At 31.0% G+C, this 13567-nt stretch overlaps 1 protein-coding gene across 1 annotated transcript; it reads right to left on the minus strand.

The window, feature by feature from the left end:
* Window positions 1-6295: 6295 nt before the first annotated feature.
* Window positions 6296-7698, minus strand: LOC7490929 (transcription factor bHLH36). Its single transcript, XM_002299539.3, has 3 exons — window positions 7283-7698; window positions 6756-7085; window positions 6296-6639 (listed from the first exon to the last, which is right to left on the minus strand). The coding sequence occupies exons 1-3, from the start codon at window positions 7610-7612 to the stop codon at window positions 6574-6576; spliced, it is 726 nt and encodes a 241-aa protein (XP_002299575.1). The 5' UTR covers window positions 7613-7698; the 3' UTR covers window positions 6296-6573.
* Window positions 7699-13567: the final 5869 nt, after the last annotated feature.

Below are 13567 nucleotides of genomic sequence, written 5' to 3' on the forward strand. Positions count from 1 at the left end.
ATAACATTTTAGCAAGTGAGACTAGGATGAATAAAAATTAAGTGTTTTAAGAGCCTCCTTATAGCATGGTATTTTTTTGTCTTTAAGATTTTGACTTGTAATAATCTACGTTATCTTTTGCTCCTGTTTGAGTTAGTTGATATCAAAGCTCAATGATTTTTGAGTGGTTAATTGCTATGTGTTGTTAAATAATTATGGTTGAAAAAGATCGCAAAATATGATATGTTTATGTAGGAGGGGATGAAGTGGTTTTCCCTCGAGAAAAAGACATTAAAGAACCAATATGTTGTTTTTGTCTGTGTCAATTACTGCTATTGGAAATCCTAGTGGTGGAATTCACAATTAGATTACCCATACAAAGATATTGTGTTAGGGATTCAGTATGGAGTGATCTGCACAAAGATGTTGTATTAAGAACCTGTAATGGAAAGACTCGCACAAAAGTGTTACGAATCCAAGATGGAGTGATCTACACACAAGAATATTTGTGATAGAGAATGTTTCTAATTGAGTTATAAACTCAAGAACGAGTTCCTTCCAACCTAGAGAGACTAGTGTAGAAGCTTTATGGAAAAATAAATATTTTCTTTATTTATTTTTATTTCTTCCTTTTTAGTTTAGGAATTTTATCTTGAAAAAGTTTCATCGAGCCTCTTATAGTTCAATCATTTTTTTTTACTTTGTCTTCGTTGAATAAGAAATTACACTTTATATCCTTACTCAATGAAAATTTCCAAATTAAACAAAATGAAATGACTAAATTATCCTCACACACACACACACAAATATCTTTTTGAATCTCTTCCCCTTCTTTCTGCCATTCTTTACTTTCTGTTCCCTTTTTTCTCTCATCTCTTTTTTGTTTCAATCAAAATCCTAGATTGATTATGACTTCAAAAAAAAAAACCTCAAATTAAAGCTTAAAAATAACCTATTTTTTTAACCTTTGTCAATTATTGGTGAAGATAAAGAATAATAAGGTTTTACCGAGCAAGGAAATGAGTTACTAAAAAAGTTGGTGGTTTAAAATAAAGAGGTTGTGAATTCATTAATGAGGAGAACCCAAAATTAAATCAGGAAAAATCATTAAAAGCAGAAATTAAAGTGGATTAAAGTGATGGGTTTAAAATCGAAGAATGTAAACGGTCTATTCAATTTTGTTTTTCTATTTCTGTATCAGATCGATTCAAGAAGAGACATTTAATCAAATATTTTGTTTTCCTAGCTTTTTAATATCGACAATTATTAAATGTACAATTGGAGCCACACATACAATTAGCATTGATAATTTTTTCCTAGCATTTGTTTTTCAAATTTTATTTATTGATATTGATGAGTGTTGTGCTTATTTTTGCCACAACAGGGATGATGGTAAAGAGAAGTGTATCTTCGTTTATTTTTATTATCCCTTTTATCTTTGCTTCTTTTCCATGAATGGCGAGTGGAAGATAGATTAGATGAAAGTAAAGAACAAAGAGAGGAATAAATGGTTAGAGGTGCAATAAGAGAGGGAGTGATTATTTCTCTACACACTTCTTTTTCTTCTTTCTCATATATTTTTATTATCCCTTTTATTTTTGCTTCTTCTTTGAACTTTTCTTTCTCTCTCTCTCCCTTTTATCTTTCTACAATTTTCCTTTTTGATTTTCTCTCTAAAAACCAATTTTCTCTTTTGGTTTTAAGTTGCTTGGGGAAAGGGTTAGAAACTTTCATATAAGTCCTTCACTACTTCCTTAATTATCATTATGCTAACTAAAATTTTTCATTGATTTTCTTATGAATTTTTAGAAATGTTTTTTATTTTGAAAATTCTTCAATTTGCATACAATAAGAAAAAAAAACTTTGAAATTTACAAAATAGCAAAAAATTGACCAAATTGTGTTGAAGATGCATTTATGATAAACTTTCATATCTTTTTTAAAATTTGATCAAAACAGGGGAATCGAGTTAAAACAAATTGGACAATATATTATATGATGTGTATAGTTAAATCAAGAGTGCAAAGCACTATGAGAAACTTTGGTAAAAAAATACAAGGCTAAAGATGCTATTATGAAAATTCAACTCGGGTATGGGTCTGGTTGACCATTGACCCGAGTCAACAGAAAGATAAAAACGATAATGATCATAGTTTTAAAATTCAACTCGGGAGTCAACCTCGGCTCAAGCCCGGGTTAACAATTGACCCGGGTCAAGTAAGGAAAAATATAATTATTATTATAGTTTTAAAACCCGACTCGAAGGTCTACATGGAGCAAGGCCCGGATCATGAGTCAAGTTTACCATTAACTCATGTCAAAGTAAGGATAAAAGTGATTATTATTATTATAGTTTTAAAACCTGACTTGTGAGTCAACCCAAGGCTAGGCCCAGTTCATGGGTCGGGTTGACCATTAAACTGAATCAATGTAAGGATAAAAGTGGCTATTATCATAATTTTAAAACCCGACTCAGAGGTCAACCCGGGTCACGGGTCATGATGGTCAACCCGAGTTGACCCGAGGCAAAGTAAAAATAAAAATAATTATTATCATAGTTTTAAAACCTGACTTAGGGGTTGATCTGGGGTAAGGCCTAGGTCACCGATCAGGAGGGTCAACTCAGGTTAACCCAAGTCAACATGTGGATAAAAGTTGTTATTGTCATAGTTTTAAAACTCAGCTTGAAGGTTGATTCACGACAAGGGGCCATGTGGGAGGGTCAACCCGGGTTTATCCAAGTTAATATATGGATAAAAATTGTTATTATAGTTTAAAAATCTGACTTGGAGGTCGACTTTGAAAAAGGCTCGGGTCACGGGTTGGGAGGATCAATCTGAGTTGACTCCAATAAAAAAAAAATTCAAAGCAACCTCATTTTGACAAAAAAAAAAGATTTTTTAAAAACAGTCAAGTGATTTTTTAAGTGTGTTTTATCTTGGGTAGACCAGGTTGCATGTTGACTCGAGTTTTTAATCGGGTCATGTTCAATCCATCCTTTATTTTTTTTCTAAATTCGGACCGGTTTAGGCCCCAGGTAGTTCAAGTTCTATTCAGTATCTACCAAACACGAAATGAGACAAATTATCTAGTCTAGTCCAAGGCATTCCGAACATAAGAGAAGAGAGTTATTTGTTCAGTCCAATCCAATCAATATTGTCCATCATACCAAATAATTAATTTGATAAAAATTTATTAAAAAATTATCAAAAAAATTAACAAAATATTATCATGATCACAAATTTTATTTTTATTGAATATTTTTAATCAAAAATTTAAAAATAATTTTTATATTAGGTTCATGTATAATAATTAATGAAATGATTACTAGTATTTGTTTTTTAAAAAAATGCTATAATCTTATTTGAAAAAAATAGAAAAGATTGAATGGTATTTAATGGAATAATATTTTAAACATTATTTTTATTATTTTATTTCTAATTAGTATTTAAGAAAATAATTTAAAAAAAGAAGTTAAAAGGCATAATAAAATGAGGCCAGGCTTGTGGGCTTAGAAAGTTGGGCCCATATTCCTAGACCAAAATAAAAGAAGGCCAGGTGCATGTGGGCCTACAAGGCCAAGCCAGTATGCCTAGCCTTCTCACTTTTTTTTCTTTCATAAGGCGAATGACACGATGTTTGTCCTGTTTTTAAAACAAAATTAGCAAACGATACATTGTCAATTGGTTAAGATTTTGATGGCTAAAAAGTTAGGGTGTGAGTTTTTAGACCCTAAAAACCTACTTGAACAATTCTTTCATTTGAAAATACCTAAAAAACATATAAAAAAAGAACACTTAAATAAACCTATTTTTAATATTGAAACATCCTTAAATGGATCAGAAAATCAAAATTATACTGAATAATAAGAAGTTTCCCAAGACTTAATCTACTTTATTTGACAAAATGATAATAAAAAAAATAGGACTTCTCTTGTCAAGAGAAACCCAATAACACCAAGATTATTATTATTTTTTTCGCTAGGTTTTAATGAGCCAACTTCTTTCTCGCTTTTCTCTTATTTTTCGGTGACTTGTTAGTTGTTATCTTCTATCTCAAAACTCCAAGACTAAGAATGTAAAAAAAACTAAATTTTAGGATCTAAATGCACTAAACTAAAAGAACAATGACAAATTATATAAAATAGTCAATTTGAGGTGCAAAATTAACAGTTTTGGGTGCCTTTTATGTCAAGGGCTTCATTTTTTTAATGTCAAATCCAGTCCTTTATCTTTCAATTGCTTTTTTTATTTTGAATAAGCTAAAACTTAATCTATTAAAATTGATCATTAATCCAATGTTGGATTATTTTACGAAATTCAGGGTAAGTGAGATAACATAAATTGGAAAAGATCAGAGTGCATAAATCCATGAAAATTAAACAAAATTCAAAAGGGAGAAAAATAAAAGGAAAATAAGTTTAGGGATAGAAGTAATTAACAGATCCAAGGATTGAAAACTAAAAAACAATGGGAGGAACAGAAAAACATGAGAGAATAAACACTAGATGCTTAGTGAACCGCCAATCTCTTAATTTGAGTGTATAGTTGATAATTTGTAGCCATTGGCTGCATCAAGCAACATGAAATTAAATAAGTACAAAAAATTAGAACAAATACTAGTAAAATTTCATATGAAAAATAAGAAATGAAGAATCTTGTTGTCAATTATTATAAAATATTGATGTAAATTGTTTCAACGCGAGCAGCCTCCAAGAATTCTAACAATAACACCTCAAGAAATTGCTCTACCTATCAAGATCTTCGAATTGAAAAGATAGACTCAGTTTTCTCTCTACGATAACCAAATCTAAAGCTCTAAAATTACATAGTTGATAGAATGAAAATAGATAGCAGTAGACTTGCTCCCATCCTCTGTGGGGACCTAGACTACTTAAATTAATTCTGACAATTAATCTAAGCCTGAGCTAAGCCTACACGTGTAGTTTTGAACCAAACTCCACATTGCCTTTCTCTTCTACAAATCTTGGTGCTCTGCCAGGCTAATTATTTTTACTTTCAATGCACTAGTATATAAGTGATTAATTTGAAAATCATATAATTTTTCGTTGTGGGATTAAGGTTTTTTAATTTAATTTTTTTTTGTCAACCTAGTATTATTTAAGATCAATTTTTTATTGATTTATAATTGATTTTAGACATGTTAAAATAATTTTTTTTCAACAAATCTAAATTCTAAATATTGTGATTGTATCTCATTTTAAATTTAGCTTTAAATATTTCTATCAATCATGTAAAAAAAAATATATTCATGAATATAATGTGTTTGACGCTGTTAAATAACCATTTAAATTAAAAAACTTAAGATGTTGGGTGAAATTTTAAGTTTATATTTTTTTAATATTTTTTTTAAGTGGAAAAATTTTTGGATTTAAAACTTGTATGATTAAACTCGTTAGTATTTTGTGTTTAATTTTGTTAAAGAATAAAAATAGTGAAATTTGAAATTTTGACCGCTTTACTATGATAATATTAATAATTATCTCAATTAAAACTTTAAATTGTTTGATAAGGGTTTAAGAATGGTATTTATATTTTTCTAACACTATTAATTTCCAATTACTTCAAGATAATTGTTGAATATTGGTGTGTTGGTTTGATGCTTCAAAGGCAGTGCATATGATGATGAATATTACATGAACGGATCATCATCTATGGATTATTTCCTATGAAAAAGAAAATGATGCTATATGTGGCTATTTTCCCACTCGGCACAGTACGAGAGTGTGTCTGTGTGTATATATCAAGCATTGAAAATTAAAAATGCATGGCATCCTCAAGTCAAGCGACCACCAATCTTACAAAAGCTCCTTCAGCTTAAATAGAAGAAAAGCTATGAATTTAGGTAAGGAGTGTTATTATTTCTATAAAGCCTGGAAAAGCTGATCACCACAGGCAACAAAGAAACTTATTACAAGTTAATATCAAAATATCAGTGGTAGAAGGAAGTGATACCGTGCATATACTTGCAACAAAAGCATGAATAGTTCTATATACTGAGTGAATAAATGAGTTCTATACTTCTATATATTGCCTTGAGAAGAGATCTGCTAGTTTGCCAATACGCTGCGACAACTAGCAGACATGATCAGATTGGATCGATGCTATTTGACATAAAACACCACAAATTTACCTAAACTACCAACAAAAATTAAAGAAGGATATAGGAGAATAAATTGAATCAGGTGATAAAAAGTGATAAGTGTTTGTATATAGGAAAATTAATTGAATCAGGCGAAAAAAATGGTTCAGGTCACTGTGCGAGTTGGCCAACACATGTTGCAGTTACTCTGAAACGAAATGCATATAAATCATACGAAGAAATTATATAATACATCAGTGAAGGATGAAGAACATAACCTAATTAAGGAACACCGCAGAGTTATTTCTTTTATACATCTCTATGATATTTTTCATCAAATGAAAAACACTCGGTAGTTAAGGCTGACCAACCTGAGGTGCCAGGAAGAGGAAGTCTAGCTAGCAAGGACAAAAATCTATCTTTCTTCAGTGGAATAAATCTCCCCAAGCAAATAAGCCAACACTTCCTCGACTAATTTGTAGATGAAGATCACTAGACTATTGCGCTTGTTAGCTTCTGTTGCAGCTCAGAAATATCCAGACTTCTTCCATCAGTGACCTGTGTGTAAACTTTCAAGATTAATATATAGCAAAGAAGAGCGAGAAACAATTATGATCGTCAGAAGAATCATACCAAGAAGAAGAAAGAACTGGTTCCAAAACCCTAAAACATACCTCAGATATAATATTGTGGAGCATCCTCTCGTTTACTTTAGTTGAAATGCAGCTAACAACACTGAACCCTTCTTCAATTAGAATTGCAAGCACTCTTGAAAGAGGAAACCCTTTTTTCAAGGCAGTGTTAATGTCAACCTCAACTCCAACACAACGAGTTCTGACTGTCAAGGTATCCCTCTCACAACCTTCCAAGTTTTCAAGTGCAGAAGAAGTAGACAAGTACCTTTTTAGTTCATCTTTCTTGTCAATCAGCTTTTGGATCTTTTCCTCTTGATGTTTTATATAGTATACTGTCTGGTGAATGTGATCTGATGTAGATCTCTTTCCCTGAAAACATCAAAAACTTATATTATCTATCTGTTAATCAATCTATACATAAAACTAATTAGCTTGGCCAAACAAAAGGAAAAAAAAAAGTAAACTCTGTAATTAACACAGCAAATTAAGATTGAAGGAAAAAAAAAACTAAATTTCTTTCATCATTAATTTGATGTTCGATCAATTAGCTAGGAACAAAAGCTGACCTTGAGATATTTAAGGGGGAGAAGGCATCGTAGGGACCCATAAAGGTTAGCCATTTCTTGCCTTCTTTGTCTCTCAATGTCTCTATGGATGATTTTCTTCTTCTTGTTGTCATTAGGGTTTTCATCTTTGACAGATCCAAGAGCGATGGGTGATTTACGGCGCCGGCCATGTTGAGTTTTGTTGGCAAGATCATGGCAATCTTCATAAGGTCTTAATGGAACTTTATCTTTAGGGGTTGTCTGTTGTTGGGTTGGAAAAGAAGAGAAATATTGGACAAGATCATCAGTGCTATTGTAGTCTATCTGAAAAACTGATGAAATATAATCCATGATCAATGCTCAAAATATTCTCCCTTTTTTTCCCTTTTTCACGCCCACTATTCTATCAAAGTGTAAGTCCTTGAATGGGATATCTCTTTAAGGGGCCTAAGGTTCCAAAGATTTAGTGTTTTTAATTACATGAACAAGCTTATCTCAAGGTGACTTCGCTTTCAAAACCACCCTAGCAGGGTTTCTTTTATATATTTTTTTTTTCATAAAACTTAGCTGGTATTTAATGCAATGTACATTTGAGGGCTGCTAATTTCCTAAATCTATTCACATTCACATGCATGAAGGAAACAGCTAGCTAGCCTTCTGCAGTGTGGGACATGGAACGGGTTTAGCATCTTAATTTAGTTCCCATCTGGAAAATTAGTTGCAACCAAAAACCTCACAGAAAGCAGACATATTATCAGCCATTGATCATGCATAATATTTTATGGTTAACTCTGTTTGCTTAGTGATCGAACCAGTAAACTAACATGATTCTTCGCAAGGTACGTATATGTGACATTTATGTTTAATGATTTTCTTTTCTAATGTGCTTAATTTCCAAAAAATATAATTGCAGGAATAGATTTCCTCATGAACGCATTAATACATAACGTATGGTTTATCAAAGACTCAGCCAAGAGTAAAACTTAATTTCAGTACATGAAAGCTTGGCGAAAAAATATTATATTTCACTGTTACAAATATAATTGCTAAATATATCCCTACAGTTTTTAATGAAATATATCAGATATATAAAGAGTAAATCGTTAATTATTTGTCGCGCGCTAACCTAGTTTTTCTTCTTTTTCTTTCTAGTTTTTCATGACAATTCATCAATTGTTATTTTTCCTAAATCATCATTCATTTCTTGTCAAAAATTTCAATCTCATCTACTACATACAAAATTAAAATTGAATTTAAAGGGGCTAATGTGAACATTTAAAAAAGAATTAGCAGTCAACTTTTGTGGATGATTAACTTATAATTTTCAAAAACAGAAGGGTCAATTTCAAAAATCGTAAAAAAAAAAAGAAAAAAAAGGCAAGAGGGGATGGTATGGAGAGAAGAGAATATATATCCCACAATATAAAGAAGATATGCAGAATAGAAAATGTGAATAATATCTCTTAATATGGATCTTCTTCGAAATGGAAAATGGATTAACATGTGTGACATTGTTTCAAGGCAAGATCCAGACAAAATCATTTGCCAATACAGGAAGTGACGGGGAAGGCTACTCATTGTTTAATGATATCGATCATTGTTGAGTAGGAGAGGGAACATGATGAGGTGTGCATTTTGATAAGGAGGGTCCAGCGATCTTCTTTATCATTCAGAAGTGTGTGGATACTTAGACCCATTCTTTCTGGCATAATATTGACGATCTGCCAGTAACATATATATATTGCTAAAAATTAATTAAGGGTCAAATTCATAGTTTATTTAATGAGCCCACGAGGGAGGGAGGGGCATCCTACCACATTGTTCTTACTATATATATGATTTGTGTTTTCCCTTGATATTTTCTCAGCCTCAAAATATATGAAATGAGATTTGCTGTCTTCAACTTTTGGTTGAATGTACCCTTACATATTAGTAACCCACTAGATGCCATGCATGAGATCGACGTCACACAAACCTTCACAAATTAATTGTGAATTATCAAGTTAGTAATTAAAAAAACAAGGCCCAGTTAGTAGGTTTTGCCTGGATCGCGGGTTTTACTCAGGTACTTGGGTTTTGATCAGGTCACTTGGGTTAACTCTATTTTTTTTATAAATTAAAACGATTTTGTTTTTGTTAAAAAAAATAAATAGTCAACAGGTTGCAACCTAATTTTTGACCGGATCTTGCTAGGTCACCCGAGTTTTTGACTTCCTCTATTTTTTCTTAAACCCGACCGGTTCCAGCCCCGGGTCAGTCAGTTCCCAGGTCGACCTGTCGGGTCGAGCCGAGTTTTAAAACTATGGGCCAAATTTGATATAAAAATTAAATTAAATCAAAATTTAAGGGATGAAATTAAAAAAAAAATTCAAAACAAAATATATACCAATCAAAATATCAAAGACTAAATTTAATATAAACAACAAATAACAAGACATTTCTGAATTTTTCAAAACTTCTGGAAAGTATTTTTTCCGTCCAAAATAAAAGAAAAATACTTTCCTGAAAACCAAATCAAATTTTTCTTTAGCTAGAAAGTATTTTTTGTTGATTAATTTTTCTAATAGTAAACAAACACATAAAAGTTTGGAAAATAATATCCAGAAAACTACTTTACATGAAACAAATGAGACTTAAAAATTGATTCAATCACGTAGCTATAATAGTATTTCTTAACACCCCACTTCATTTTTTTATTATTCATACTTCATTATTTATTATTCAGATAAAAATAACCTCATAAAATGTGATTCATGTATTTAATTAAAATCTTAAAAAGTAATAAATTTCAAAATGATTGTTCTTTATTCTGAAAAAAAAAAAACAAGAAGATTACATTATGCCTAATTTTTTTGTTCTTTATTTTCTAAAAATATAAGTCATGTAAAATATATTTTTTTACAAACTTAAAATTGATTTAAAAGATACTTTAAATTTTGTGAAAAGTCAATGAATTTTTAAGGTACCAAATATCATATAAAATAAATAATAAATTATTAATAATAATTTAGTATTTGTTTTTATGATGTAATGACTTCACTATAAAAGTTATATATCATGAAAAAAAATATAGTAATTATAGTAACAATCCCTATTTTGTAATTTAGATCCTTCAAAATATATTATTAAAAAAATATATTTTATAAATTATAAATTTTGAGCAGATTAAAAATAAAATAATTTTTTTGAAATATGAATTTTTTGTGTTCAATCTTTTTTCATCATATTATTATTTTTAAAGGAGCATAAAAAGAAAAGATTTTAGAATTTAATATTATATATAGAGTAATTAAGACATATATTTAATATGGTAAAAGTCATTACAAGAATGGTGAAGTGGGAATAACACCACCTTTGTCTATATTATAATTTTCTCTTGGATTAGCCGTTAAAGGAATGGAATTAGTTTCCACTCAACCAAAATTATAAATAGTCATAAACAAATTATCATGAAAAAAAAAAAAAGTTATCATGAAAGGCACATACAGATGATGGGATCAAGTTCACCAGTTACTTTGAAATTCAACACCTTTTATTAACAACCAATTATATGAATCGTCATTCATCACGTGTTAAATAAAAAAAAATTGAATAAAAAAATTATGTTCAAAAGATGTAATCATGTTTAAAAAAAAGGGAAAAAACAATGTTTGATGATATATAAAAACACAAAAGAAAATATGCTAAAAGAATGATGACAACCCATGGTAACCTATTAAGTCTGTGACCTGAATCATTTGACTTGAAGTAACAAGTTTGAAAAAACCTTAAAGTTTTATACTCAACTAATTAAATATTAAAGGATAAAATTAAAAATAAAAACCAAACATATAAAATGATAAAAAAAAAAGGCAATTATAAGCCAAAAAAAACATGAGCCCGCTGTCGGGATTGGCGACACTGAAAGTGTGCCTCCTGAGAGGTGTTGGAAGGGGAAGAAAAAGGGTTTTGGGTTTAATTATATGATTAAGGTTCAAAAGTTGTCACCTAGTATTATGGTTACTAGAAAACCTATAGTCTGTGAAAGTGCCGGTAAGGAATTGGTTGTGCAAGGGGAAGATGCATCGCCTCCAGTATACCCTACCTGAGGCAAGCTGCATTGTTGTTTGATTATTTTTCTAGGTCAAGTTTATAGTCATTGGTCATTTTCTAAGATTTAAGATAGATCTCCCTTCGTAAGGAAGTCTCAATCTTATTGGGTAAAGTTCTAACCGTTCTAAAGTTCAAATTTTAACATTGCATTTATTTTGCACTTTGTATCTTTAATATTAGAGAGTGTACTTTATTGTGTAGTTTTACACCCCTAAATATTAAAGTCTACATCTAAACCCTAATATAAAATGAATAAAATAATTGGTGAATGGTTTTTGATATTTTTGTCAAATCCTAATGGATAATCATAAACTAGTTATGATATCCATTTTTTTGGATTTTTAAATATGAGAAAGATTCATTTTTTTATATATAAAAAGTATACTTAGAAAAATTTTAGGATTTAGCCATATGCATGAATTTTGTTTTTGAAAAAGGAAATTAATTTTAAAAATTTTGAGATTTTTTTTTAATTTTTTAAAAAATGGGAATGTTTTGGAGAAAATTAGGTATTTTAATACTGAATTTGTATCTTATAGTGTAAATATACAGCCTAATATTATGCAAAATTGATAGAAAAATATGCAAGAAAATCAAAACTTTTTTTAAAGGACTTTTGAATTTTTTTTGTTTTTATATATATAATATTATATTATTATTTATATTGGGCTGGGCTGGACCTAACCGGCTTGGGCCGCCATCAACCTAACAAGTCTGGCCTCCTTTTTTGTTTTTTTTTTTTTGGCTGAGTTGACACTGGTCCAGCCCAGGTCATGAGTTAATTATTTCAATCGCTGCATGCAAATTTGCATGTAGCTGCCACGAAAGGGAAGGGGGGAAAGAGAGGATGAAGGAGAAGGAAAGGAAAGTTACCTAGTTTGGTGGTCATTATTGTGATGAGGAGGTCCGACTGGTGGCTTAGGAGGCATCGCTGGAAGAAATGGTTGCTGATGTCAGCTGTGGGAGGAAGGAGAAGAGGCTTGTAGATGAGAGAGAGAAGCTCGCGGTGGCTATTCTGTCGCCGATGAGGAGTGGGGTTGGTGTAGAAGGTTGGGACGCTTTTGTTCACAGCAATGTTGTGGTGGAAGTGGCTGAAAAGGCAATGGAGAGAGAGGGAAAAGAGAGAAGACCGTGGTGGAAACAAAACTGAGGGGGGGGTAGATTTTTTTTGCCGACTTTGGACTTGATTTCCTCCCTCAGTCCATGAAATCCACCCCTATTTATAAGGGGTGGAAAATGGATGTTTTGTCTTTACTGTTGCCAAATCTTAACCCTTGATTCAATCTGAAAGGATCCCAACCGTTAGTTCAAAGTGATTATCACGGACTGTCAGATTTGTTGCAGATAAGGGTTGGTCGGGTTGGTCACTTTAGGGTAGTGCCACAGCCACGGTGGCGTCAATCGGCCAGAAAGGATCCCACTGGCGTGTAGTTAGGTATTAGGTGATCGTTTGCGTGCAAATTTTGCCAAATTTGATGGAGGGATGAAGCATTAAATGCCTTGGGAAGGAGACCACTCGAGCAGCTTCTCTGGAGAATAAGATGAACAGTTAACCCTAAACAGTGTTGTTTTAGTCAAGTTCATTTTAGTTTTTTGATTTTGGATTTTTTATTTCTCTCAATTGCACCCCCGATTGGCTTCAAACATTCAGTTTTGTTCAATTTCGCCCCTAACGAACTTTAATTTCAACCCTAGATTTTAGCGTCTTTTTCATTTTGGTTTTTGGTTTCAGATTTTTTCAATTTAACCCTTAATTGGCCATTAAACTTTCAAATCTCTTCAATTTCACACCTGGTTTCAACAAATTAGATGCCTAGAGTTTGATGCCTTTTCCAAGATGGTCTTTATCTTCGAATTTCTTCAATTAGCCATTAATTGACCCAAAAACTTTGATTTTCTTGTAAGTTTACCCATGATTTCAATCAATTATGTTTTGGAATTTATCCATTGAAGGTGCTTAGACTTTGTTTGGAATTGTGTTTTGAATAACGTTTTATAAAAAATATTTTTATATATATGTTTTTTATTTTTTTGATGTGTTGATGCAAAAAAAAAATATTTTTTTTAAAATATTTTTATATATTTTCAAGTAAAAAATACTTTATAAAAAAATCGTTCCTATACTTCTGCAAGGAAGCCGAAACTAGAGATTGGCCAAGTCTTCAATGGTTTTTTTTGTTTTTTGTTTTTTTATTTCACTGATGACCCATTCTT

Source organism: Populus trichocarpa, chromosome 1, assembly GCF_000002775.5.
Source record: "Populus trichocarpa isolate Nisqually-1 chromosome 1, P.trichocarpa_v4.1, whole genome shotgun sequence".
Lineage (NCBI taxonomy): Eukaryota > Viridiplantae > Streptophyta > Magnoliopsida > Malpighiales > Salicaceae > Populus > Populus trichocarpa.

Coding starts and splice junctions, on each gene's coding strand:
- LOC7490929 (XM_002299539.3), bottom strand. CDS start 7,612: ATGGATTATATTTCATCAGTTTTTCAGATAGACTACAATAGCACTGAT. Junction 7,086..7,282: donor TCCCCCTTAAATATCTCAAG/GTCAGCTTTTGT, acceptor TGATGTTTTCAG/GGAAAGAGATCTACATCAGA. Junction 6,640..6,755: donor TCCACAATATTATATCTGAG/GTATGTTTTAGG, acceptor GTTTACACACAG/GTCACTGATGGAAGAAGTCT.